This window comes from Oncorhynchus keta, chromosome 17 (assembly GCF_023373465.1).
Source record: "Oncorhynchus keta strain PuntledgeMale-10-30-2019 chromosome 17, Oket_V2, whole genome shotgun sequence".
Lineage (NCBI taxonomy): Eukaryota > Metazoa > Chordata > Actinopteri > Salmoniformes > Salmonidae > Oncorhynchus > Oncorhynchus keta.
In genome coordinates, this window is record NC_068437.1 from 20,211,321 (window position 1) to 20,237,614 (window position 26,294).

The window sequence follows — 26,294 nt, forward strand, 5'->3', positions numbered from 1 at the left end:
CTTGTCAGTTTGTGATCCATGTTAGCATGTTGCGGATTTGGGCAGACCAGTAGTACAATTGAAGGGAGGGAAGGGCAAGACCACCTTTAGATTCAGGTTTTGATAAAGTGGAAAACTTGATCCTAGGTTTTTTATTGCCCCATATAAATTTGGTGATGCTTTGGTTAGTTGTTTTGAAGAAGGAAACTGGGAGATAGCATGGGAGCATCTGAAATAAGTAGTTCAGTCTAGGGAGGACGTTCATACGGATTACATTAATTCTTCCTACTAAGCTAATTGGGAGAGAGATCCAGGTTTGGAGATTGTTCTTGATTCGATCCAGGAGTGGAAGATAATGTTCCTTAAAAAGGCTATTCAGATCTGGTGTTATGAAGATCCTGAGGTATTGAAACCCCTGTGTTTTCCATTGGAAAGGACAAAGTGTCTTCATAGAGCTGGTGAGTGTAATATTGAGAGGGCAGACAGTGGATTTGTTAAAATTGATCTTATAACCTGACAACTTGCCATACTGAGCAATTGTGCCTAAAATGAGAGGGATGGATTTCTCAGGGTTGGATATGTAGAGCAAGACATCATCCGCGTAAAGCGAAATCTTGTGCTGCAGGCCACCTGCAGAAACACCCATAATACTTGGATTGCTCCTTATCAGCTCTGCCAGAGGCTCCGCCCCCAACAAGTAGAGCAGCGGGGACAGCGAGCACCCTTGTCTTGTGCCCGGTTCCAGAGGGAATCTGTCAGAGTGTTCTACATTTTTTTGAATGTGTCATGCTTATTTAAGATGGTGAGGAAGGCACTTTAAAAGAATAGCCAGGCACCATCTACTGACGGGATGAGGTCAATGTCATTCCAGGATACCCCGGCCAGGTCAATTAGAAAGGCCTGCTCGCAGAAGTTTTTTAAGGTGCGTTTGACAGTGATGAGTGGAGGCCGTTTGACCGCTGACCCATTACGGATGCAGGCAATGAGGCAGTGATCTTGATTGAAAACAGGTGTATTTGGAGGGTGACTTAGTTAGGATTACATCTATGAGGGTGCCCGTGTTTCCGGATTTGGAGCCGTACCTGGTCAATTAGTTGATAATTTGTGTGAGATTGAGGACATCAAGCTTGGATTGTAAATGTAGATATGACGTAGATGCAAAGAGTAAACATCATAGTGGGTCAATTTCTGCAACAACTAAGAGTGTTGAATCGAAAGGCTCCACTTCTACGCTATTTTGGTCCCTTGGCTATCACGCTCTAACAGCCTGAAGCAAACCCTTGTGTCTTACATCTGGTTTATTTCAATATCTGCAGTGCTGCTGGTGGCAATGTCATTTCGCTGAGTCCACCTTTAAATGTATCAAGGACAAAATTACATGTATTTAAGTTTTTTATTTTTTATTGTTGTATGGTTGACCGAAACATTAGTGATCTAAATATAAATGGGGCGGCAGGGTAGCCTAGTGGTTAGGGCGTTGGACTAGTAACCGGAAGGTTTCAAGTTCAAACCCCCGAGCTGACAAGGTACAAATCTGTCGTGCTGCCCCTGAACAGGCAGTTAACCCGTCATTGAAAATAAGAATTTGTTCTTAACTGACTTGCCTAGTTAAATAAAGGTTCAAATATATATATGTATTTATATACTTATACTTTAAGGTTTGTGTTATTTGACATTTTTTATGTTTATCTCACATAATATAATACAAAAATATGCATTAAGGTGTCTGTAATATAATAAATGCATTTCTATAGCTTCCAAAATATTTTTCTCAACGGTGGAGGGAGGACTTTAGATGGAGGCACGCTGGCTTTAACACAGCGCCCCCTATATGTCATCTAGTGTAAATATAAATCATTGGTCCCGACAAACTGTACCATCTGCATCATGATGACTTGCACGCTAACGGAATGGTGCGTGGATCGTGAACATGCAGAAAAATGGAGACGTGAGATGAGTAGATATTCATGTTCAAATGATTGCCAATATGTTTTCCACATTTCTTTGCAGAAAGATCATCAATTCGAGGCAATTGATGTCAGGTCAGAACCGACTTTTATTGCATGATATCAGTCATAAAAACAGCAACAATGTTGCGACAGAGACGAGGAGCAACAATATTGCGTTTGTTGAACGCTGCCTCGTAATCTACAAGGTGGGTGGCTCATGTGCAATTTATTTTAAATGCTTCCCTGCCTTGACAGTAAAAGGAATGAACATTTGTTTTTTACTACCTTTGTCATTTTTACATTTATGAAGATTATAGCAATGCTTGCAAGTTGCAACAAGACAATCTCTGCTTTTTGTTTCAGATAGAGAAGTTGATGTGGATATCTTGATGTGCCTTTTCAACTTTGTCTGATGTACTGATGACACCATCAACACAGAGGCAGAGATGTCTGCAGCAGAACCAGAGGCCTGTGCCCTCTCCTCTTCTTCACTTGATGTGGAAGATAAATGTCAGTACTATGGCAATTCTAGCTCTGATCCTCCCACTGAACCACATCCAGACATGGACATGTTCTGGTACACATTCATATTAAACCTATATCTCTAAATTTCCAGATATTCCTATGATTTAATTGTTATTGACTGAATATGTTGATGTCATTTTGTCACTGCAGCTGTCACAGTGTCCAGGATTCCTTACTGAGCTCTGACAGCCGCTTCACAAACTATAGAGGGATTCTCAACTTGATCATTATCCTTCTGGTGAGTCATTCTCTCTGGATACTAAATGTGATCAAGTTCTATACGCTATGCAGGGAAAGAGAAGAGACCAATATTGTTTTATTTTGTGTGTTGTTGTTTTTTCCAGATCTTGACCCATGCTCACCTGTTCCTGGATAACTTTATACAGTGAGTACACACACGGACACACACTCAATTAGCAATTAATGTGTTTTCTTTTTTCTCTGACATACCATCTTCTGAACAGACATGGCTTTTTGATTGACTTGAGGAAAGTCTTGGAGCACCTTATGGAGGACCATTACAACTGGCCGTCTGTCAACCTCATACTGGGTGAGGCTTTGTCACCACTGCACTGTTGTCAGCTTAACCAACTGCACAAGGAATATACTGTTAATGAATTTGAGTAATAAACTCACTCATCCTTCATGCTTCTCTCACCTTTGCAGCTGCCAATATGTTTGCTATTGCTGCCCTGCTACTTGAGAGGTGTCTGGATAAGGTGAGACAGTTCTACCCTTGGCTTTTCAAATAAGAGAGGCTAGGCTATGTGAACTGTCTCACAAAGGTTGATATGTGGGTGTTGATTCTAGGGAACACTATCCCCAAGTGCAGGGCACTGTTTACACCTGGGGAACCTGGGATTACTAACACTTTTCCCTGCTGTCATCATTCTATATGATACTTCAATATCAACAGGTAAATACCGCAAGTATGATCTGCACAGATATTGACCTGTACCTGAAATTCCAGGTTGTTATGGCTCCATTGCAATAGAGTATATTTAGCTTTGTGTGGATGTGCAACCTCAATTTAAGATGATGACTCACCCTGTCTGGTGAAACTGTTGCACTATCTGCCTATCAGGGGGAGCATATTTCTCACTCTGGACCTACACTATTCTTGGGCTCAAGCTTTATTCTTACCAAGAAACCAACAGTTGGTATCGTCAGGGGTCTGTTCCATCTCCAGGTATGTCAGTGGGAACCGTTTTGTTTTTCCTTCGTGGCTGCAGTTACCGCTGGTTGATTTCCTGCAGTTTTCACTAATTGTAATTACTGCTTAGGCTGAAGATAATTTCTCTGTTGTTTGGGATTTCTGGTGTGGTGAATATCTGCATCTGTTTTCCAGGAACGGACAAGTGTGTATTACATGAGACAAAAAAACATATAGAACACCTAAATATTAAAGGTGAGAACGGTCACACTTTCTCACGCGTAATGGCTTGTGCACAATTTCTGCCTGTCTAGTTGTAGACTAAGAACACATAGACAGTTAATGACATGGACTGTTCTCTCTGTCAGACCTTTACTACTTTCTCCTGGCGCCCACTTTATGCTACCAGCGAGACTTCCCCTTCACACCGAGGGTCCGTATCAACGTTCTTTGTAAGACACTGATAGAAATGGTGAGATAAACCTCACCCACACAATACCTATCCTGTGTAATTATAATGTTAAATGTTAATATGCATTGATTATCCACCATCTTATTTTGGGCCTCTACATTCAGGTGGTCCTTACTCAAATTATTGTGGGAGTTGTGCAGCAGGTGATATGTTTTAACTTCTAGGTTTGGTATTCAAATATCCTTCTGTTTGCAAGTTTATCCATCTATCTAGAATTAATTTGAAATAGCTTTATCTTTGTTACCCATTGAAATTCTATTCCATGCGTACCTTTTGTTTTCCTATCAGTGGATTGAACCCATCTTCCAGAGATCAGAAAACTCCTTCTCTGTGAGTGAAAGCAATATCCCCTTTTCATAAAAAATGTAATTATATAATAATCTCACATTATTTCCTCTGACTTTTCCTTTCCTCTAGAATATGGACATCACTACCAGGGTGGAGCACTTGATGGAGCTTGTGGTAAGCATGTGTGTTTTAGGGTAGTGGAGCATTATTAGTATGTTTTGGTGGTATCAAACAATTGCTGTGTCAATAAAGAGGTGCAATTTCCTTTACAGGCTCCCAACCACTTCTTGTGGCTGATGTTCTCTTTCCTGTTTTCTCACTCCTACCTGAACTTCTGTGCTGAACTGTTGTGCTTTGGAGACCGCCATTTCTATGGGGATTGGTGGTCTGTTATATCCTAATCATTCATTTTGGATGATCCACTTGTATGTGTTTGTGTAATAGAGTAACATATGTTTAATAGATTCATATTTTCATCTGCAGGAATGCTAAAACACTAAAATGTTTTTGGGGGAATTGGAATATTCCTCTTCATAAGTGGTTCTACAGGTAGTAGTGACCCTTGACACCTAAGTAGACTTTTCCCATTCTCTCTCAGAAGAGATATGGACTGTGTGTGTAAAACTAACTTCTATCACTTTTTATCCCTCGCTACCTGTCTCTTTCTCTTACATAAAGACACTTGTATACACCACTACTGAAAAAGAGGGTGTCACAAAAGCAAGCAGATCTGCTGGTCTTCCTGATGTCAGCTGCCCTTTGCGAGGTAGGACTGGTCATAGTAGGACTGGTTGTTGTTGTTATTATGGTGTAGATGGGTGAGTACAATCAGTTCAGTTATCCTGTGCGAAATAATGATTAGTTGCTAACTGCTTAAAGCTGTCCCCTGTGCTACTATGAGACAATCCATGGTAATGGGTAATGTATTTACATTTAGTTTTTTGTTCCTTGCAGTATGTCATTGCTCTGCCCTTACACAGCTGTCGTCTATGGATCTTCTTCATGATGATCTTTGAGGTGAGGGAAACTGAAATACCATCAAGTATATACTGTATGCGTTTATGCAGTGTGTGTGTGAACATGCATGTTAACTCCTCCCTCTTTTTCCCTGTCCCAGCTCTTGGTAGATGTTTACCTTGGAGACTATTTCAAGGGTAACTATGGCAATGGGCTGGTGTGGCTGTGCTTTCTACTGGGTCCTCCCCTGGCTATGATGACCTATTTCCATGACCACTACATGAGTCACCATGGCCAACATCCTCCTGGACTGTCCGTTGCTAAGTGTTTGTCATGATCACTGTCGTATACACAATTGGATATAGCACTTTCGGATACCTTTGATAAGACTTATGTCCAGCAATGGACCATTTGTAGGGACAGTCGGCATATCAGACAAATTGTTCCCATTTTTGTTGAAAAACTCACTATTCATAATGCTTTTGAATTTGAACAATCTGTGGATACGTCATGTAATGAATGATATGACTCAACCTCACATGAAAGATATGGCTGCTTATTCACTGTATATCAACATATGGTTTTGGTTCACCCAATGTTACTGTAAGCTTATGGATTATAGCCTATTTATTTCAGACAACATTAACTGCTGGGTGAAAACTATTGGTGAACCACAACATGTTGAATTTAAGCACTGTTTGAAATATGTAGCTTCCAATTGTTGTTACTCAGTATGGGGAAATGTGCTTTTAAATAAACAGCATTTGAAGCTTTGTTATCTTTGGTTTATTAAAGGGGCAGTCAGCAGTTGCTATATACATTTCTGAACTTGTAAATTAATGAAATGTACCCATTGATTCTTGAAGAATATAACTTATAAATGCCTCATGAGCTTAGTTCAACTGTACCCCATCAGAACCGAAAATATAAGCGTGTTTTACTCCAATATTTGTAAACAAAGAAAATGTAAAAATAAATAAAATACATTTAGCGTCAAAACATGGTTAAATCTATAATGTTGATATAATGGATGGTCCTTGCATCCATAGCTCTGTCTATGAATTTATTTGAACGTGGTTACATTTCTCCATCCCCATCCCTCAGTTATGTACCAAAACGTGTAGGGAGGGATACAGCGTTAACTGCTGTAAAGCCGTCAGATACAGTACATGTGTTTCATGTTGTGAACCACAATTCAATGCGCTGGACATTAATGAGAATCACGTGACACCGTCATTGAGGCAGGCGGAAATGAAAGTTAACTAGCTAGTTGAACCAGCGGACCACAGCTAAAAAAGGTAATTACGCTATAATTAACACAATACGTTACCAACAATGTCAAGTAATATAGTATTGTTTAATACATTTCTTAAATAGTACACATATCCATCTACGTTTACGAGAAAATGTGACAATTATATTGTCCTTATGCCGACAACAAAGCTGTTCGCTAGCTTTCTAGGAGCTATCATCAATCTTCCGTGTTTTGTTTTTGAGTGCAGGATATTTAAATACGGAGCCAATGAGCCAATTTGAGTTACTGATATGTAGCTACAGTTAATCGATACGTTTAGCGAGCTAGTAGTTTGCAGCAAATGCGATGTCTCACCTTGGAACGAGTTCGCTACATCTCTTACAGGCAGTAAATGTTGATGTTCTCGTCTTGTCGATTTCGTTGGGTTACGCTGTTTACAAGTAACGTTAGATAGCTACGGCTAACCGATCCGCTAGCTATATGCTTTCATAGTCGACATCAGTGATGAAATTACAACGTGATTCACAAGGACTCGGCCACGACCCAATTTATTGGCTAAGAGATGGCAAACCTTATCAGACTAGCTAACCGTCTCTTTGCTGATGTACGTGATAGCTAACAAGGAGTTTGCTATGCTGGACGGAGGACGTGCATTTTAAGACGTGATAACACCCAGATATGAGTCGAAACTATTCGAGCTACTACTGTCTACTATGCTAGCTAGATATATAGAGGAAATACAATCCACTGCCTGTTGTCGTTGTGCCAGACAGTTCTTTCCAAGGTGGTGAAGCTAAGGTGCCTAGATAGCTAGTATATGATCATTTGGCTGTAGTAGTGTAGATGGCATTGGCATAATATTGTTGGCTAGTTCATGTCTGTTGTAAGGATTCACTGAGACATGCAATTTTACTATGTATGTTGTTGTTTACGTTGTGGATGGTACACAGGGGAAATGCATAACTCATTGTTTTGAATTGCAGTCTGTGATTTAGGCTTACTTTACAGTTTGCCTTCATGTCGGTTATGTGTTTTCTGATTGTGCCTGTGTGTGTGTCTCAGGGCTGTGATGTCATGGCAGCTGCCAGCGTTACAAGACCTGGCAATGTCCAGACCACAGAAAAATCACAGTTGACCTTAAAAGGTAATAATCAATATGAAACTTTTAATTCCTCTCATCTATCACCTTCTATTGTAACCTACTCTAATACTCATCCTCCTCTTCCACCCCCAGCTCTTTTCATCATCCATTGTTATTCCAGTTTCCCATTTGCTCTCCCTGCCATTTATTCCCTCCATTTTGCTTTCTTTTCCCTCAGTGAATTGTTCATGAACTACTAATATGTCACTCATCACTCGCTCCCCCTCTCGTATAATATCAGATAAAACAGGTTTAATTCACCTTGACAGTTAAAAACTATTGGAAGATTTCTGGTCTATTGAAAAGATACAGCAGTAGCCTAACAGTTATTCGGCGCATATTTTCCTTAGCGGATATTTAATTAAGTTCATTCTGACATGGATAGGCAGACAGTTGTGACATTTCGAAGGCCAAGTGAGCATCACAGTAATATGGAACAATCAACAACTAATTTATTAACAGAACATGCAATCCAAGGGGCAATATCCACCTAGTTTTGCATGTATCAGCTAGAGGGCGATATTTGCATTTTTGTGTTTTCTTGCCATACATACAGTTACAAATGCAGAGTAGCTGTAATAAGAATGTTTTAATGGTTGATCAGAGTTCGGTGTACCACAGTCATTCAAATGGTCTCTTTTTGTCATATGCATATATGTTCATCAATTGTTATTTTTTTTCTTGCCACAGTGGTCTCAGCAAAGCCTCAGTCACCTAAGCTGCCCACCCGTTCCAGACTCAGCTCTTTTGTGGAGGTGACTGCCGATGGCCTGACTAGTGAAACCAAGAAAACAGGAAAACGCACTGGACACCTTGAGTTACAGTGGAACGAGGACCTCACCCTGTGAGCAACCCCCCACCTTCTCTCAATTCTGACACAACATGCCAATGCTATGCCGCTGTCCAGTAATACCACATGAATGTGTAATGTAGGTTTTTCTGTCTGTGTAACTGATTTTGACTTGTGTGTTGTGTAGGAATGTGACGCCTCAGAGCCACTTAGATCTGAAGTTGTGGAGCTGCCACACCTTGAGGAAGGAGTTGCTGGGAAGTGCCACCATTGACCTGCTTGACACCCTGCGTACACATGATGGCAAGAGTAAGACAATAAAAGTGTATTTTTAAAGTTGTTTTAATTTTTATGTAGGCATATGTTCATGGATTGTTAATAGGATTCTTAGTCATGCAACTAAAGTAGTCTTTCCAGTTGAAAATATTTGGGGTTATCCTCTTCAGAAATGAAAGATCAAATTTACACTTGTGAAACAGACTCCCTCAGGATGTGTTTTTATACAAACATGTAAGAAGAAGAGAGAAAGAACTTTGGTTGCCTTTACGCAATTGATAGAGCACATATTATCATCTCTTACTCGCCCTAATCCTTCATTTTCTTTCTCCTTCATTTTCTCTTTCTTCACACTCTCCTCCATCTATCCCTCCCTCAATTCCACACTCCCCACTTTCCCTCCAGTGGAGAATCTGCAGCTCAGTCTGGTCTTGCAGACAGAGAACAAAGGCTCAGTTGTAGCAGGAGGCGAGCTGAACGTCTGTCTGGACGGCCTGGTTGTTGATCTGGGATCTTTGCCCAATGGCAGCACAGCAACAGACAGTGAGTCCCGCCTTACAACCCACACACACACACACACACGTTAACACTTACAAAAAGTACACACTATTCTTAATGCAAACAAAATGCTCCCACACACACTTTCACTCTTTCTTGCATTTTCTCTCTCTCTTGGTCTCTGGTATATATTCACACTCATTACATTTAGTGACATGTTTGTGGTTACTTATATTTGTTCTTTTTCAGACTCCACCCAAACGAAAAGTGGGGCTCATTTGGAAAAAGCCAAAGAGTTTTTACTTTGAAAGTGTGGTGGTCTCAAATGTGATGGAATATGAGTTTTTTGAGCCATCTTTGCCCGTGTGCAAGTTTGCACACAGTCTTTCATGGGTTTTGGCAGTCTTTCACATGTTTTGAAACATGTGGACAGAAATACTGGGGAGGACTATCTCTGTTTGACCACTTTCCACACTTTCTTGTAGGCCTAGTTGATACTCTTGCTTAACATTCACGAGGCCTATAACTTGTGGACACACTAACAGAATTAGATTTCAACAACAGTAATGGACCTGTCAATAGTTGACCAAATGTATCCAAACAAGGGGTGGAAAAAGAGCCCAAACAGCAGACAAACTTTTGTCAGACATTGATTGGGCTTTTGACAAAGATTGGGCTTTCCTCTAGAATAGTTTTTAATGAATAACAACCCATTAAACTTATTTATAGGGGTTGCTTGAGTTTCCCATTTCATGCATCTCCCATCTTTGTATAAAACAACACACAAGCCTTTTCATACTGAATCACAGAGCCAGAGTGTTTCCTAGTGAATGAGCACCGCCCAAGTCAGGGTTGGGTCTCTGAGCATATGGTTCATAAATGCGTCTCTGTGTGTTTTATACATATCTAAATATGTGTGCATGAACATTAATATTGTTCTTAAAGCGATGAATAAGCTTCACATCCTCTGTTCCTTTTGGATCTGTTACATTGATGTTCTCCAAGCACTGTTTCACACACGCACGACATCATCACGCACAGCCATGCACACTTACGCACATGCTTGGGAGTACTTACGTGTAATTTGTTTCTCAGACTTCTGTAATTGAGTCTTATTTCTGTGAGCTGTGCAGGACAATCAACTCCTGTGATCCAGGACTGGGGGGGTGTATTAAGGCAATGAAATGTGCTTTGTGATGTCATAATGGTCTTGTTTGTTGGGGACGGTTGTTAGTGAATAGAGGTCTTGAGTGTGCCCTCTGAGGTCAGATTTTTTTGGGGGGGATGTTTTTTCGGGGATGTATGAAGGTCTGGAGTGTGTGCTCTCTGGCAGGTTGGTGTATAAAGGTTCAAGTGTGTGCCCTGTTGCTGGGGGAAGGTATATTAAGACCCTCTGTGTTCTCTCTGAAGGCAGCTCTGTTACTTTAGTGTTTTAAATCATTTCCCCTGGCAGATTTTCTTTTGACACGCTGACACACACTGCCACCATAAACAGGCCTTTGTGCTGCAGCCAGTAAAAAAAACACTTAGACCAGACAGTACTCACCTTTATGTACCGTGGGGTCTGAAATAGACACCCGTGATAAAGATGAGCAAAAACTTACTGAATAAAATGCATATTTAAAATACTGAGCTACATGTAACTGCCAAAATAAAGGATACACCAACATAGTGTCTTAATAGGGTGTTAGGCCACCACGAGCCAGAACAGCTTCAATGTATCTTGCCATAGATTCTACAAGGGTCTGCAACTCTATTGGAGGGATGCAACACCATTCTTCCATGAGGTGTTTTGTTGATGGGGGTGGAAAACACTTGTCTCAGGGGCGGCTCCAAATTCTCCCATAAGTGTTAAATCCGGCTGTGATCTGGTGACTGAGATGGCATATGGTTTACATCGTTTTTGTACTCATCAAACCAATCAGTGACCACTCGTGCCCTATGGATTGGGGCATAGTCATGGTAGCCAGAATAATGGCCTTGCAAGCATTTTTATACATGACCCTAAGCATAATGGAGTCTTATGATAGGGAAACATTTAGATTTCTGCCTAAATAGACATACCCAAGCATACATTAATTTCATGAGATTATTATTGGTAATGTTGCATCGTTTTAGAAAGATCGGGAACTTACCTTTTTCAAGTAGTAGGGCTTGGAATGACTAAGATGCTTTCTAAATATAGTAGCAATCAAATAATTAACAACTTACGATAAGGTTTCACATTTCTTATACCTGTAAAATAAATATGATCATACTTAGTGACAGTACAATATTGGCACTATTTCATACAAATGACAAAATATAATTTTCTCCTTAACATCCACTGAGTGGTGCAGAGACACCATTCACATGTGTGCAGACTCGTTACAACTTCAGCTTTAAGCACAAAGTGATTCTGTCCGTCTGTCAGAAAGTGGTCTTGTTTCAATGCTATAAAATGATTTAGTATTTCTTCATGTTGAGAGCTCTAAACCTTCCTGTAGGTTTTCACCCCAACCCCAGTTGGAATTAACCTGGTTCAGCTTATCAACCAACTAATTATTAGAATCAGGTGTGCTAGATTAGGGTTGGAGCGAAACCCTACAGGACAGTAGTTCCCCCATGAACAGGGTTGGAGAGCTCTGCGCAAGACTGTCAGATGGGGCTTACTGCCACTATAAGGCACGGGAACCACAGAGTGCTTTATACAATGCATTCGGAAAGTATTCAGACCCCTTCCCCTTTTCCACATTTTGTTACGTTACAAACAGTCTAAAATGTATTACCCCATAATGATAAAGCAAAAACAGGGTTTTAGAAATCTTTGCAAATCTATTAAAAACAGAAATCCCTATTTACATAAGTATTCAGACCCTTTGCTATGAGACTCAAAATTGGGCTCAGGTGCATCCTGTTTCCATTGCTGATCCTTGAGATGTTTCTACAACTTGATTGGAGTCTACCCGTGGTAAATTCAATTGATTGGACATGATTTGGAAAGGCACACATCTGTCTATATAAGGTCCAACAGTTGACGGTGCCTGTCAGAGTAAAAACCAAGCCCTGAGGTTGAAGGAATTGTCCATATAGCGCGGAGACAGGATTGTGTCGAGGTACAGATCTGGGGAAGGGTACCTAAACATTTGTGCAGCATTGAAGGTCCCCAAGAACACCATTGGACTCTCATTCTTAAATGGAAGAAGTTTGGAACCCCCAATACTCTTCCTAGAGCTGGCTGCCTGGCCAACCTGAGCAATCGGGGGAGAAAGGTCTTGGTCAGGGAGGTGACCAAGAACACGATGGTCACTCTGACAGAGCCCAGAGTTCCTCTGTGGAGATGGGAGAATCTTCCTCAGACTGTGGCGAAGGTTCACCTTTCAACAGGACAACTAACTTAAGCACACACCCAAGACAATGCAGGAGTGGCATCAGCACAAGTGTCTGAATGTCCTTGAGTGGCCCAGCCAGAGCCCGGACTTGAACCCGATCAAACATCTCTGGAGAGACCTGAAAATAGATGTGCAGTTACACTCCCCATCCAACCTGACAGAGCTTGAGAGGATCTGCAGAAAAGAATGGGAGAAACTCCCCAAATACATTTGTGCCAAGCTTGTAGCATCATACCCAAGAAGACCTGGACTGTAATCGCTGCCAAAGGTGCTTCAACAAAGTACTGAGTAAAGGGTCTGAATTCTTATGTAAATGTGATTTCAGTTTTTCAGCAGAAATGTGTAAAAACCTGTTTTTGTTTCATCCTTATGGGGTATTGTGTGTAGATTGATGAGTGGGAATGTAATACATTTTAGAACAAGGCTGTAATGTAACAAAATGTGGATAAAGTCAAGTTGTCTGAATACTTGTCTGAATACTTTCTGAATACACTGAACACCAACATGTCAGTTGGAACTGGTCCAGAACCACTCAAAGTTCCCCATATGGGGGACTTAACATTTTAAGACTCAGTAACCACACTTTCAAAACACTTTGTAACCCTCATTTACTTAAGTGTTTCCATTATTTTGGCAGTTGCCTGAATATTGAGACATTATAATATTATACTATATTTTATACTAATACAATTGCTCAGAGAAAGAGAATTTGTTTAACAGGTAATACTTTTTTCTCTCAAAGGTTGGGGTCAAAATCAATGACACCAATACCTTTCAATTCCTCACCTTATGAGGATAATGGCACTGAACCTTTTCCTAAACTGTTTAATGAGTTGGAGAACACGTCGGGAGGGATCTTGGACCATTCCTCCTTACAGAATCCTTCCAGATCCTTGATATCCATCATCTGCACTTTTGGACTGCCCTCTTCAATTCAAACCACATGTTTTCAATGGGGTTCAAGTTCGGCGACTGAGATGGCCATTGCAAAATGTTGATTTTTGTGGCTAATTAACAATTTCTTTCTGGATTTTGAAGTGTCCTTGGGGCTATTGCCTTGCATGAAGATTCACTGGCGGCCAAGTTTCAGCCTCCTGGTAGAGGTAACAAGGTTTTATGGCTAAAATGTCCCGGTACTGGGTAAAGTTCATGATGCCGTTGACCTAAACAAGGGCCACAGGATCAGTGGAAGCAAAATAGCCCCATAACATCAAAGATCCACCACCACATTTTAAAGTAGATATGGGGTTATTTTCTGCTCATGCGTTCTGCTGGTGTGCGTGGCCAAAGAGCTCTATTTTCATGTATGGGGTAATAGTCTAAGATCCGTCCAAATGTGTTCTCCAACTCTTAATATATTCATATTTCTTTAAATGGTCAGTGTCGTTAATCCTCACAAGGTGAGGTATTGAAAACAGGGGTGTCAATTTTGACCCCTACCTTATTTAGGAAAATGAATAGTTAAAATCTTTCTCTGAGCAATTGTATTAGTAATATCCCCCAGAAAATGTTTTTTTATACAATATAGCTCAGTATTTTAATTATGTATTTTATACAGTCATTTTTTCTCAACTTTATCAAGGGTGTCAATCATTTCGGATCCCACTATATATAATGGAAACACCATTCTGAATCGCATCCGGCTGTGATTGGGAGTCCCACGGGGCGGCTCACAATTGGCCCAGTGTTGTCCAGGTTTGGCCGGGGTAGGCCGTCCATTGTAAATAAGAATTTGTTCTTAACCTGTCTAGGACTGGGGAACCCCTCGCCAACAGCCTCATTGGAGGGCGCCAAATACAAATCAACAGATCTCAAATCAAATTTCTCAAACCTACAAGTATTAGGCACCATTTTAAAGATAAAATTCTCATTAAAACCTTCACTGACTCCCCATCCCGCATGCGGGAGCGTAATCATTGCCTGAAACTAATTAGCATAACTCAACGGACATAAATATCCATAGAAAATATTCCTATTCATGAAAATCACAAATGAAATATATTGAGACACAGCTTAGCCTTTTGTTAATCACCCTGACATCTCAGATTTTCAAAATATGCTTTACAGCCAAAGCTAAACAAGCATCTGTGTAAGTTTATCGATAGCCTAGCATAGTATTTTGTCCAGCTAGCAGCAGGTAACTTAGCCACGGAAATCAGAAAATCGATTAAATCGTTTACCTTTGATGAGCTTCGGATGTTTTCACTCACGAGACTCCCAGGTAGATAGCCAAAGTTCATTTTTTTCCCCAAAATATTATTTTTGTAGGCAAAATAGCTCCGTATGTTCTTCACGTTTGGCTGAGAAATCGCCCGGAAATTGCAGTCACGAAAACGGCGAAAAATATTCCAAATTAGCTCCATAATATCGACAGAAACATGGCAAACATTGTTTATAATCAATCCTCAAGGTGTTTTTCTAATATCTATTCGATAATATATCCTGTCGAGACAATTAGTTTTTCAGTAGGACCGATTGGAGTAATGGCTACCTCTGTATTTTACGCGAGAGTCACCCTGGGAGTCATCAGGTGACCACTTACGCAATGTAGCCGCCTATGGCTATTCTTCAACATAAATGCGTAAAACGACGTCACAATGCTGTAGACACCTTGGGGAATATGTAGAAAGCGTAAGCTAGTCGATGGCACATTCACATTCGTTCCACTTCATGATTGTGTCCCACTTGTTGTTGATTCTTCACAAAAGAATGCAGTTTTATATCTTTGTTTGAAGCCTGAAATGTGGCAAAAGGTTGCAAAGTTTAAGGGGGCCGAATACTTTCGCACGGCACTGTATATATATATACACACACACATGCACTCTTATGTCCAGTGCGCACACATCATCATCAGAGTATATATGTCCAGAATAGTTGTGAGCTGTGAAATTATATGGAAATGTTGCCAATGCCAAACAGCAAACAAAATAAACTTTATTGGAGTTGGTGGGGAGGCTGGCTGCTGAGGATTGTTTTTTAGGGGCGCACATGAAATCCAAGAGGCTTTGGCTCAATTAGTTGAAACATTGACTTTTGCGAGAATTTCAATAAGCAGTATTCACCAGCAGATGGTCGACCCTTTAACCACATTCCAACTTACTTTTCCTCCGTCTCCGGAAAGTTAGCTAAGGCAACACAAACAAACATACACTACATATACAAAAGTATGTATGTGGACACTTCAAATGAGCGGATTCGGCTATTTCAGCCACACCCTTTGCTGACAGGTATATAAAATTACGCATACAGCCATGAAATCTCCATAGACAAACATTGGCAGTAGAATGGCCTTACTGAATAGCTCAGTGACTTTCAATGTGGCACTGTCATAGGATGCCACCTTTCCAACAAGTCGATTTGCCAGATGTATGCCCTGCTAGAGCTGCCCCGGTCAACTATAAGTGCTGTTATTGTGAAGTGGAAACGTCTAGGAGCTTCAATGGTTCAGCCGTGCCGTGATAGGTCACACAAGCTCACAGAATGGGACCGACGCCTGCTGAAGCGCATAAAAATCATCTGTCCTCCGTTGCAACCCTCACTACCAAGTTCCAAACTGCCTCTGGAAGCAACGTCAGCACAATCATTGTTCATTGGGAGCTTCATGAAATGGGTTTCCTTGGACGAGCAGCCGCACACAAGCCTAAGATCACCATGCGCAATGCCAAGTGTCGGCTGGAGTGGTGTAAAGCTCGCCGCCATTGGAATCTGGAGCAGTGGAAACGAGTTCTCTGGAGTGATGAATCAAGCTTCAGCATCTGGCAGTCAGACGGACGAATCTGGGTTTGGTGGATGCCAGGAGAACGCTACCTGCCCGAATGCGTAGTGCCAACTGTAAAGTTTGGTGGAGGCGGTATAATGGTCTGGGGCTGTTTTTCATGATTCAGGCTAGGGCCCTTAGTTCCAGTGAAGGGAAATCTTAACGCTACAGCATACATGCCATTCTAGACTATTCTGTGCTTCCAACTTTGTTTCCACATTTTGGAGAAGGCCCTTTCCTGTTTCAGCATGACAATGCCCCCATGCATAAAGAGAGGTCCATACAGAAATGGTTTGTCGATTTCAGTATGGAAGAACTTGACTGTCCTTCACAGTGCCCTGACCTCAACCCGATCGAAGACCTTTGGGATGAATTGGAATGCTGACTGCGAGCCAGGCCTAATCGCCAAACATTAGTGTCCTACCTCACTAATGCTGTTGTGGCTGAATAGAAGCAAGTCCCTGCAGCAATGTTCCAACATCTAGTGGAAAGTCTTCCCAGAAGGGTGGAGGCTATTGTAGCAGCAAAAGGGGGGTCCAACTCATGCCCATGATTTTGGAATGAGATGTTCGGCCAGCAGGTGTCCACATACACTACATGGACAAAAGTATGTCTCATGTCTCTCAGGCGCTATATGCGGACAACAGCTAGACTAGACGAGCTCTGTTATTATTGGATGATTCATTCAGAGCAATATGACACAATTGTTTCTCCCCAACTAGACCGATATGATCAGATGGGTGAAACAGTAGCAATCCCTGGACAGACACACAGGCTTGTTTTTCTCAATGATTACATGTTAAGGTAGGATGTGAGTTATCTGTAAAAACAAAGTATTGAAGCTGTCGAGCTTCAGGAGCCGGTGTTAGACTGTATTTTTTTTCTTGGCGATTAGTTACTGCCGCCCGTGCCCCACTCCTTATGAGTGTCCCTGTTTTTATAATGAAAAGCATGTTATATGGCTGGGGTTTCAGTCAGGGGAGGAATGGACATATAGACTCATACAGTCACAGACCACATTCCATAGCAGTGGAAATGTGTCTCTGTGAAACAGTAACAGTCGTTTCATGACCACATTCTATAGCAGTGGAAATGTGTCTCTGTGAAACAGTAACAGTCGTTTCATGACCACATTCTATAGCAGTGGAAATGTGTCTCTGTGAAACAGTAACAGTCGTTTCATGACCACATTCTATAGCAGTGGAAATGTGTCTCTGTGAAACAGTAACAATCGTTTCATGACCACATTCTATAGCAGTGGAAATGTGTCTCTGTGAAACAGTAACAGTCGTTTCATGACCACATTCTATAGCAGTGGAAATGTGTCTCTGTGAAACAGTAACAGTCGTTTCATGACCACATTCTATAGCAGTGGAAATGTGTCTCTGTGAAACAGTAACAGTCGTTTCATGACCACATTCTATAGCAGTGGAAATGTGTCTCTGTGAAACAGTAACAGTCGTTTCATGACCACATTCTATAGCAGTGGAAATGTGTCTCTGTGAAACAGTAACAGTCGTTTCATGACCACATTCTATAGCAGTGGAAATGTGGAAATGTGTCTCTGTGAAACAGTAAACTTCATGACCACATTCTATAGCAGTGGAAATGTGTCTCTGTGAAACAGTAACATCATGACCACATTCTATAGCAGTGGAAATGTGTCCTGTGAAACAATAACAGTCGCTTTCATGACCACATTCTATAGCAGTGGAAATGTGTCTCTGTGAAACAATAACAGTCGTTTCATGACCACATTCTATAGCAGTGGAAATGTGTCTCTGTGAAACAGTAACAGTCGTTTCATGACCACATTCTATAGCAGTGGAAATGTGTCTCTGTGAAACAATAATGTGTGACCACATTCTATAGCAGTGGAAACTGTGAAACAGTAACAGTCGTTTCATGACCACATTCTATAGCAGTGGAAATGTGTCTCTGTGAAACAGTAACAGTGTTTCATGACCACATTCTAACATTCATGACCACATTCTATAGCAGTGGAAATGTGTCTCTGTGAAACAGTAACAGTCGTTTCATGACCACATTCTATAGCAGTGGAAATGTGTCTCTGTGAAACAGTAACAGTCGTTTCATGACCACATTCTATAGCAGTGGAAATGTGTCTCTGTGAAACAGTAACAGTCGTTTCATGACCACATTCTATAGCAGTGGAAATGTGTCTCTGTGAAACAATAACAGTCGTTTCATGACCACATTCTATAGCAGTGGAAATGTGTCTCTGTGAAACAGTAACAGTCGTTTCATGACCACATTCTATAGCAGTGGAAATGTGTCTCTGTGAAACAATAACAGTCGTTTCATGACCACATTCTATAGCAGTGGAAATGTGTCTCTGTGAAACAGTAACAGTCGTTTCATGACCACATTCTATAGCAGTGGAAATGTGTCTCTGTGAAACAATAACAGTCGAAACAGTAACAGTTTCATGACCACATTCTATAGCAGTGGAAATGTGTCTCTGTGAAACAGTAACAGTCGTTTCATGACCACATTCGATAGCAGTGGAAATGTGTCTCTGTGAAACAATAACAGTCGTTTCATGACCACATTCTATAGCAGTGGAAATGTGTCTCTGTGAAACAATAACAGTTTCATGACCACATTCTATAGCAGTGGAAATGTGTCTCTGTGAAACAGTAACAGTCGTTTCATGACCACATTCGATAGCAGTGGAAATGTGTCTCTGTGAAACAATAACAGTCGTTTCATGACCACATTCTATAGCAGTGGAAATGTGTCTCTGTGAAACAGTAACAGTCGTTTCATGACCACATTCTATAGCAGTGGAAATGTGTCTCTGTGAAACAATAACAGTCGTTTCATGACCACATTCTATAGCAGTGGAAATGTGTCTCTGTGAAACAATAACAGTCGTTTCATGACCACATTCTATAGCAGTGGAAATGTGTCTCTGTGAAACAATAACAGTCGTTTCATGACCCGGGGGGTTCTGGAATTTTGATCTGGTGTGATTTCCTCTTTAGAGATTGGATGGTATATTATGAAGTTTGATATATCGATGGTGTGTCCTTTGTCTGTCCTGTTTGTACAGAGATGCTGCAGTCGGACAGACAAAACCTACGCAGGACCCAGAGTGAGGAAACCCCCAGTACAGCCAGCGGCCCCCACGGCAGGTGAGCAGCAAACATATACATTTTAATTGACCTGTATACTATTCATACTTTGTTGTATTCATACCCCTACAGAGTACATACTGTATGAACAAACACTTTCACACACATGGTCATATAGATTCATTTCACAACTTAGATGTACAGAGACTCACTGTTTCTCTACCCTCTCACACATACACACATGCACTCACTCACTCACACACACAAACTCTCAGAAGTCTAACTTAAAACACAAATATACTTCTTTGAGGGTAATGGTCAGTGTAGTGATCCAACACAGAGATGCCCTAATCAAGTCAATGATAAGGTTCAGATAGGGAGCGTGACCACGTGTTAGACAATAGTCTGCTCTACTACAAAGCACAGATTGTATTTTATGGTATTTCCCTGAAAACATTAGAGGGCACTGCTCTGGACCTTTTTTTTCCTTCTTTTTTTCTCGAACCCGCATTCAACGGCTCATCCATCTGCCCCCTAAAGAGGGGAGCAGTAGAAAGGGTGGTGTAGATGGAGGAAGGAAGAGACAGGAGTGCAGAGTTTTCTATGTTGTGTTCTTTTGTTGCTTCTGCATTCTCCCATGACGAGAACCATGCCCCAGTGTCGGGTGCTCAAAGTTAATATTTTCTCCTGTCCTTTTCCAAACGGCTGTTCCTCTGTCCCTCTTTTAGTATAGGTAGTTGGTGATTTTACATTTTTTTTCTGCAAAGACATTTTCAGAAGCTTTCTAATAAAGTTTCAAATTTTGTACTCAGAATTCCAATGTCTGGGGGGTAAAAACCGACATGTTTTCATTGTATGAAAGAAAAGCTGTATTTAGCTTCAGGAAGATTAGTATATTTTGAGAGAAAAAGGAGCTCACACTGACTCCTCTTTGTGCATGTGTGTCCCGGCGCCTTGTTGTGTGTGAGCTGTGCTGGGCTGCTTTTTAACATTTTCTTGGTTGTTTGGGTCATTCCTAAGCAGCACTCCAAAGAATCAACTGCAAACCAATTCTATATCTTTTACAGTAGAAATGCACATTTACATAAGTAGCTTTGGTTTACATCACATTCATATTCTGTTCATTGTCACACAGTGTGAGTTGAGAGTTCAAGGGTCATTTTGTGTGTTGTGAGTGATCCAAACCCCTCCCCTGTTTCTGTCTGTGTTCTGGTCAGGACTCACAGACACTCTGCAGGGGGTTCGCGAGGGTGTTCCCCGGGGGGCTCTCTGACTAACGGAGAGCTGAGTGAGGACCAGTGTCCTGGGGCTTCTGGTCACCTCCGCTCGGCCAAGAACTCCCACAGCAGCCCTGGGAGTGCAGGTACGATAACCTTGGAGACAAGAAACCATTTTTCTGTCACTCTCCATTCACTTGACACTAGAATTGGAATAGTTTCATAAATCAGCTGTGAACTTCCATACTAAATACAAAGTGTTTTAATCATTATGACATGTAGCTTTTTGTTCCTGTGTGGATCAATCAACTCCTTTAACGACCCACCCCACAGGTAAAGTTGAGCTGACTTCCAACGGGCTGGAGAATGGCCGGAGTGGTCTGGCTCCTCATACACCCCCACCCTCCTCCCCGTCGGTCCGGTCCCCAGCCCCCAGCAGCAGCAGCCCCTCTCCTGGGCCAGACAGCACAGTCCTCCCCCCTCCTACAGAGGTACCCCCTGCCGGCAGCAACCCATCCACTGCTACAGAGCCTGTTCCAGAATCACTACCGAATGGGTAAGATTTTGCGTGTGTGTTTGTGTGACAGATGATTGGGGTTACGTTCAATCTCTCTTTCCTCACCTCTAACTAGACATGACCTATTATGTCTTCTGTCTCTCTGTCTCTCTCTGTCAGCTGGGAGCAGCGAATCCTGCCCCATGGCAGGGTGTACTACGTGGACCACAACACAAAGACCACCACCTGGGAGAGACCTCTTCCACCTGGGTCAGTCGGTGGAAAATGTTGAAATCCCAGTGTGGCCCTTGAGTCAAGATTACTGCCCACCCCTGGCCGACACACATTGACCTCTCCTCCTCCTACCATCAGAGAAGAGTGACCACAGTTAGGCAGCCCAGTGCATGATGGGAATGTCTCTCTGTGGATGGGGAGATGTTGCCGACTTGTGAACATTCCCTGTGAAGTGGGCCCAGCAGGGTGTGGCAGAATCCCCAACTTAGACTATACTATCCAAGTAGAGGAGTCCTTTACTTACAGTATATGCGTGTCAGGTCTTTAAGTGTGTGTTTTATGTGTTTGGGCATCCATACATTAGTGATCTCTCATCTCTTTAACGGGCTTTGAATCACCGGCACTGATTATTTGAGTCCAGTGGTGTTTCTCACTGTGTGCTGCGGAAACCCAGCTCTCTCTTTTGGGGTTAACAGAGCCAAGCCTTTTATTGCCTTTTTATTTCTGTGATTATTTATTGATTTTCGCTTCCACTGTGTTTGAGGGAAAGGTCACTCCCGCCCCATCTCACTTTTTCCACTGGAGGGAACGGGCCGGAAAACAAAAGTCCTTTCTTAGAAAGAGCAGATGTATGCAGCGCTACGCTGAGCCCATCCTGAGGCTCCATTAGCGTCTTGCCTCTTGGAGGCAGGGCTGGCTCTGTTTACAGCTGCAGGGTTTGGTGCTTAGTTCTTTGGCTGCGTATCTAGTCTGAGTTAGCATGGCGCTGCAGCCCATCGTAGTGCAGCTCAGATGAAAGGCGTGTGCTGCGGGGCTGCATTAATGGGCTCTTCTCTAGCAGTGTTGGGTTTAACTGCTCTCAGGTTCCCCCTCTAAGGACGGACTGTATGGGAGCTGTGGTACTGCTCTGTTTGATAAAGTACAAGCCATAGTACTCCTCTGTAGGATAGAGGCTGGCACAATTATCATTTAACCCGGTAACCGATGGTTATGAAAATAAAATGACGGTCATAACCGTAAAAAAGGATTGGGGAGCCATAGAACTGCTCTGTAGAGGACCTGTTCTCTCAGGGGAACAGCAGCACAGGGAACAGGGAGGGATTTTATGTTGTAGCTCTCAAAGCTATTTTTTGAGGAATTTCTCCTTTTTGAGTTCTGAGTGGTGTGTGTGTTAGCAAATGGAACTCTTTGCTGTTTTCTCTTCCAAATTCTGTTCTGGTTGAGTCAGAGATATGAGAATAGCAACAGCAGCCTCCACACTTGAAAAAACACTGCTGTACTTTGCTGGAAATGTGCTCATGTGTTGTTTTTATGTGTGTGTCTGTGGGATAATGCATATCTTAATCTTGTGTTTGTATATCCAGCCTTGTCTGTGTCCATGTCTGTCTGTCCTGTCTGTACATTCGTATGAGTCTCACTCCCCTCTCTCCGTGTCTGTCCCTCTCCAGTTGGGAGAAGCGTGTGGACCAGCGAGGCAGGTTCTACTATGTGGACCACAACACCAGAACCACCACGTGGCAGCGGCCCACGGAAGAATCAGTCCGGAACTATGAGCAGTGGCAGTCCCAACGCAGCCAGCTCCAGGGGGCCATGCACCAGTTCAGCCAGAGGTTCCTCTACCAGGTAACTCAAACTCAACATGAAATACTGTACTGTCTGAACTTCCTCTTTAGTCCCTTTATTTAGGTGTGGCCCTCTGAAAGCTTCCCCTCAGCAGAGCGTTCTTGGTAAAACGCAAGGGTACAAAAGGGCGTTCGTTGAGATAAAAATAATGAATCTGAAATGGGCGTTTCATGGTACAAACAATTACTGAAATGAGCATCACTGTCATTGGGTTCTATTAAAACCTGCCTGCTCCCACCCAGGCTGCTCGACAAGCACAGTTCTGAGTCTCTTTCAAAATAACATCCACCTCCTCGTGTATTCTGAGTAACAATGGGTCTCTGAGAACTGGATAGCATGTCTGCTTCTGATCAGTGTTTCCGCTGCACAATGACCCCCCCACCCCAAAAAATTGTATTTATTATTTGTTTTAATAGTTTCTCAGTAAAGTAATTTTTTTACATCATAGTTCTTCTACCAGACAATGCACATTCACTTTTACTCAGTAAATAGACCATCTAAAGATGATTTATGTCTTTGTGCCACTGTGGCAGCCAAACCTGCCTGCGTGCGAAACACAGTGCACCGTCCTCGAGAGAGAGAGAGACCCAGAGAGCCAGCATGACACTCACTGGTTCAGAATAAATATTAGGAACTTCATCATTCCTGTTCCTCAGACCTCACCCCTCACCTAGTCAAGTCTCACCCTTCCTCCTCAGCCCTCACTCCTCCCCTAGTCAAGTCTCACCCTTCCTCCTCGGCCATCACTCCTCCCCTAGTCAAGTCTCACCCTTCCTCCTCAGCCCTCACCCCTCACCTAGTCAAGTCTCACTCTTCCTCCTCGGCCATCACTCCTCCCCTAGTCAAGTCTCACCCTTCCTCTTCAGCCCTCACCCCTCACCTAGTCAAGTCTCACTCTTCCTCCTCAGCCATCACTCCTCCCCTAGTCAAGTCTCACCCTTTCTCCTCAGCCCTCACTCCTCCCCTAGTCAAGTCTCACCCTTCCTCCTCAGCCATCACTCCTCCCCTAGTCAAGTCTCACCCTTCCTCCTCAGCCCTCACTCCTCCCCTAGTCAAGTCTCACCCTTCCTCCTCAGCCATCACTCCTCCCCTAGTCAAGTCTCACCCTTCCTCCTCAGCCCTCACTCCTCCCCTAGTCAAGTATCAACCAGTGGCTTAGAGCAGTTTCACGAGGCTCCTCTCAAGGTTCCGAGCAAAGTATAATATACTTTAAAATATTTAGAAAAAATATGAGGAATTTTTTAAATATTTAGTGGGTAGATCAGCTTTAACATTGCAGATTGATTGTGGTTTCAATGTAATTGTCAGCATCATTTCCAACCCCCCATTTGTTTGGTAAATATATACAGTATATACATTTCTTAAATGTTTATAATGTTCCTTTATTATATTCGCCTAACCCTACCACCCCTCTCTTAATTGAAGTAAACTAATGGACAACAACACTTAAGCTTCTACTTCCATCTTATATATACTGTATACATTTTACAGGCAAAGTGTATTTTACAATAGTTGTATTTATGTTTGTTTTTAGTCCCATCCTTCAGCTACCCTCAACTCCTCCCATCTATCTCTGAACACCATCCAGTTTTGATTTCTATTTGCCATATATTTTTCAACTGTGCTGTGATATTTCACAAAAGTTCTGAACCTTTCTATTCTAATAGTTTCTAGGGATTGTAAAACAAATATATATAGATTTTGAAAAGTAATATTATATTATTGATCGTTTGACAATTACTTCTCAAATCACCCAGCAGTGCTATTTGCTGAATTAGCTCCAGGTAAATGTTTAAATTCTTTAACCATTCCTGAACCTTAAAAAAGCTACATATGGACAGTACCAAAACAAGTGATCTAATGATTCTGTCTCTTCACAGCGAAATCTGCACAGCTGGTATGATTGTATCCCCCATATATATAACATTCTATTGGGTGCAAGAATTTTGTAAAATAATTTAAATTGAAAAACTCTTAAGTTTTGTATCCAGCATAATTTTGTGTGTCAGTTCATAAACCATGTGCCATGGAATCGGTACATCGAAAAGCTCTTCCCAACTATTTTGCAATCTATATGGCACAGCTGTACATTATTTGGTCCATAAATGAAACTGGTATACTTGTATTATTTATCACAATTTTCTTGAACCAATTTAGGTCTTTAAAGCTGGGCTGACAGACAGGTTTCTTACTTTCTCCCCCTTCCACTTGCCTCTTTAGCGGTAATGCTGCAATTAGTTGGTTGTAATTTTGGGTAGAGCAGACATTTCCATATACTTTTGTTAGCTGCATGTGTAACATAACTCCACCAGCCCTATTTATGATATCATTCACTAAAATTATACAGTTTTGTAAACATATTTTTCCATAAATATATATATTTTTTTAAATAAATGACTATATTTCAGTTTAACCATAATATTTGTTTGTTCTGTCTTTTCTGGTGGATTAAACTGATATTGCAACCAACTTTCTATAACTTGTTTTAAAAATAGCCATATTTTGGAGATTATTTCATTTTCAAATAACTGAAAGTGAGAGGTTGTAATCTAGATAACAAGAAAAAGGCCATTCTTGAACATGGGGTGAGACATTTTTACTAATCTGCTGGAGAACCATTTCGGATTTAAGTGGAACTTTTGTTTCACTGAAGCCTTTAGTGAGAGGTCTAATGCTTTAATATTTAATAATTTCTCCCCTCCCAATTCATATTCATTATATAAATAGGCCCATTCCATTTTGTCTGGCTTGCCGTTCCAAATAAAGTGGAATGTATTTTGCTCATATAATTTAAAAAACAAGTTGCTAGGTGTAGGCAAAGCCATAAGCAAATAGATAAACTCAGATATACCTAAAAAGTTAATCAGGTGATTTTCCCACAAATATTATATACTTCTTGCAATTCTACAAATTTTGTCTGCAAGGCTGAGCCCCTCGGGTGTGTGCTTAGTTCCCTGTACTCCCTGTTCACCCACGGTGCTAACACCATCATTACGTTTACTGATGACACGACAGTGGTAGGCTTGATCATCGATGACAATGAGACAGCCTTATAGGGAGGAGGTCAGTGACCTGGCAACAACCTTTCCCTCAACGTCAATAAGACAAAGGAGCTGATCGTGGACTACAGGAAAAGGAGGGCCAAGCACGCCCCCATCCACATCCACATGGCTGTAGTGGAGTGGGTCGAGAGCTTCGAGTTCCTTGGCGTCAAC

At 41.8% G+C, this 26,294-nt stretch overlaps 2 protein-coding genes across 4 annotated transcripts in view; both read left to right on the forward strand.

The window, feature by feature from the left end:
• Nucleotides 1–1,843: 1,843 nt before the first annotated feature.
• LOC118396564 (diacylglycerol O-acyltransferase 1-like) lies at nucleotides 1,844–6,096 on the forward strand. Its single transcript, XM_035790835.2, has 19 exons — nucleotides 1,844–1,892; nucleotides 1,990–2,134; nucleotides 2,292–2,505; nucleotides 2,604–2,691; nucleotides 2,798–2,838; nucleotides 2,918–3,003; nucleotides 3,120–3,172; nucleotides 3,264–3,369; nucleotides 3,538–3,642; nucleotides 3,802–3,861; nucleotides 3,975–4,078; nucleotides 4,183–4,221; nucleotides 4,367–4,408; nucleotides 4,496–4,540; nucleotides 4,639–4,751; nucleotides 4,850–4,915; nucleotides 5,045–5,132; nucleotides 5,321–5,383; nucleotides 5,484–6,096. Exons 3-19 carry the CDS (start codon nucleotides 2,375–2,377, stop codon nucleotides 5,658–5,660), a joined length of 1,407 nt encoding a protein of 468 aa, XP_035646728.1. The 5' UTR covers nucleotides 1,844–1,892; nucleotides 1,990–2,134; nucleotides 2,292–2,374; the 3' UTR covers nucleotides 5,661–6,096.
• Nucleotides 6,097–6,503: 407 nt separating this feature from the next.
• LOC118396563 (NEDD4-like E3 ubiquitin-protein ligase WWP2) overlaps nucleotides 6,504–26,294 on the forward strand; it is a 46,992-nt gene continuing 27,201 nt past the window's right edge. The window contains exons 1-10 of one of the 3 annotated variants that reach the window (XM_035790830.2): nucleotides 6,504–6,621; nucleotides 7,641–7,722; nucleotides 8,410–8,563; nucleotides 8,697–8,818; nucleotides 9,191–9,328; nucleotides 19,479–19,569; nucleotides 20,727–20,872; nucleotides 21,060–21,282; nucleotides 21,403–21,492; nucleotides 22,905–23,079. In XM_035790830.2, the coding sequence (XP_035646723.1) occupies nucleotides 7,653–7,722; nucleotides 8,410–8,563; nucleotides 8,697–8,818; nucleotides 9,191–9,328; nucleotides 19,479–19,569; nucleotides 20,727–20,872; nucleotides 21,060–21,282; nucleotides 21,403–21,492; nucleotides 22,905–23,079 (1,209 nt within the window). In that variant the 5' untranslated portion in view covers nucleotides 6,504–6,621; nucleotides 7,641–7,652. Of the gene's footprint in view, nucleotides 6,622–7,640; nucleotides 7,723–8,409; nucleotides 8,564–8,696; nucleotides 8,819–9,190; nucleotides 9,329–19,478; nucleotides 19,570–20,726; nucleotides 20,873–21,059; nucleotides 21,283–21,402; nucleotides 21,493–22,904; nucleotides 23,080–26,294 lie in introns of those variants that run through there. The other 2 variants (XM_035790833.2, XM_035790832.2) reach the window with 2 other exon arrangements.

Excerpts from the sequence above, each read along its gene's own strand:
- LOC118396564 (XM_035790835.2), top strand. The coding sequence starts at position 2,375 with ATGTCTGCAGCAGAACCAGAGGCCTGTGCCCTCTCCTCTTCTTCACTT. Across the intron at positions 2,839-2,917 it reads TTCCTGGATAACTTTATACA|ACATGGCTTTTTGATTGACT; the intron begins GTGAGTACACAC and ends TCTTCTGAACAG. Across the intron at positions 4,916-5,044 it reads CTTCATAAGTGGTTCTACAG|ACACTTGTATACACCACTAC; the intron begins GTAGTAGTGACC and ends TCTTACATAAAG.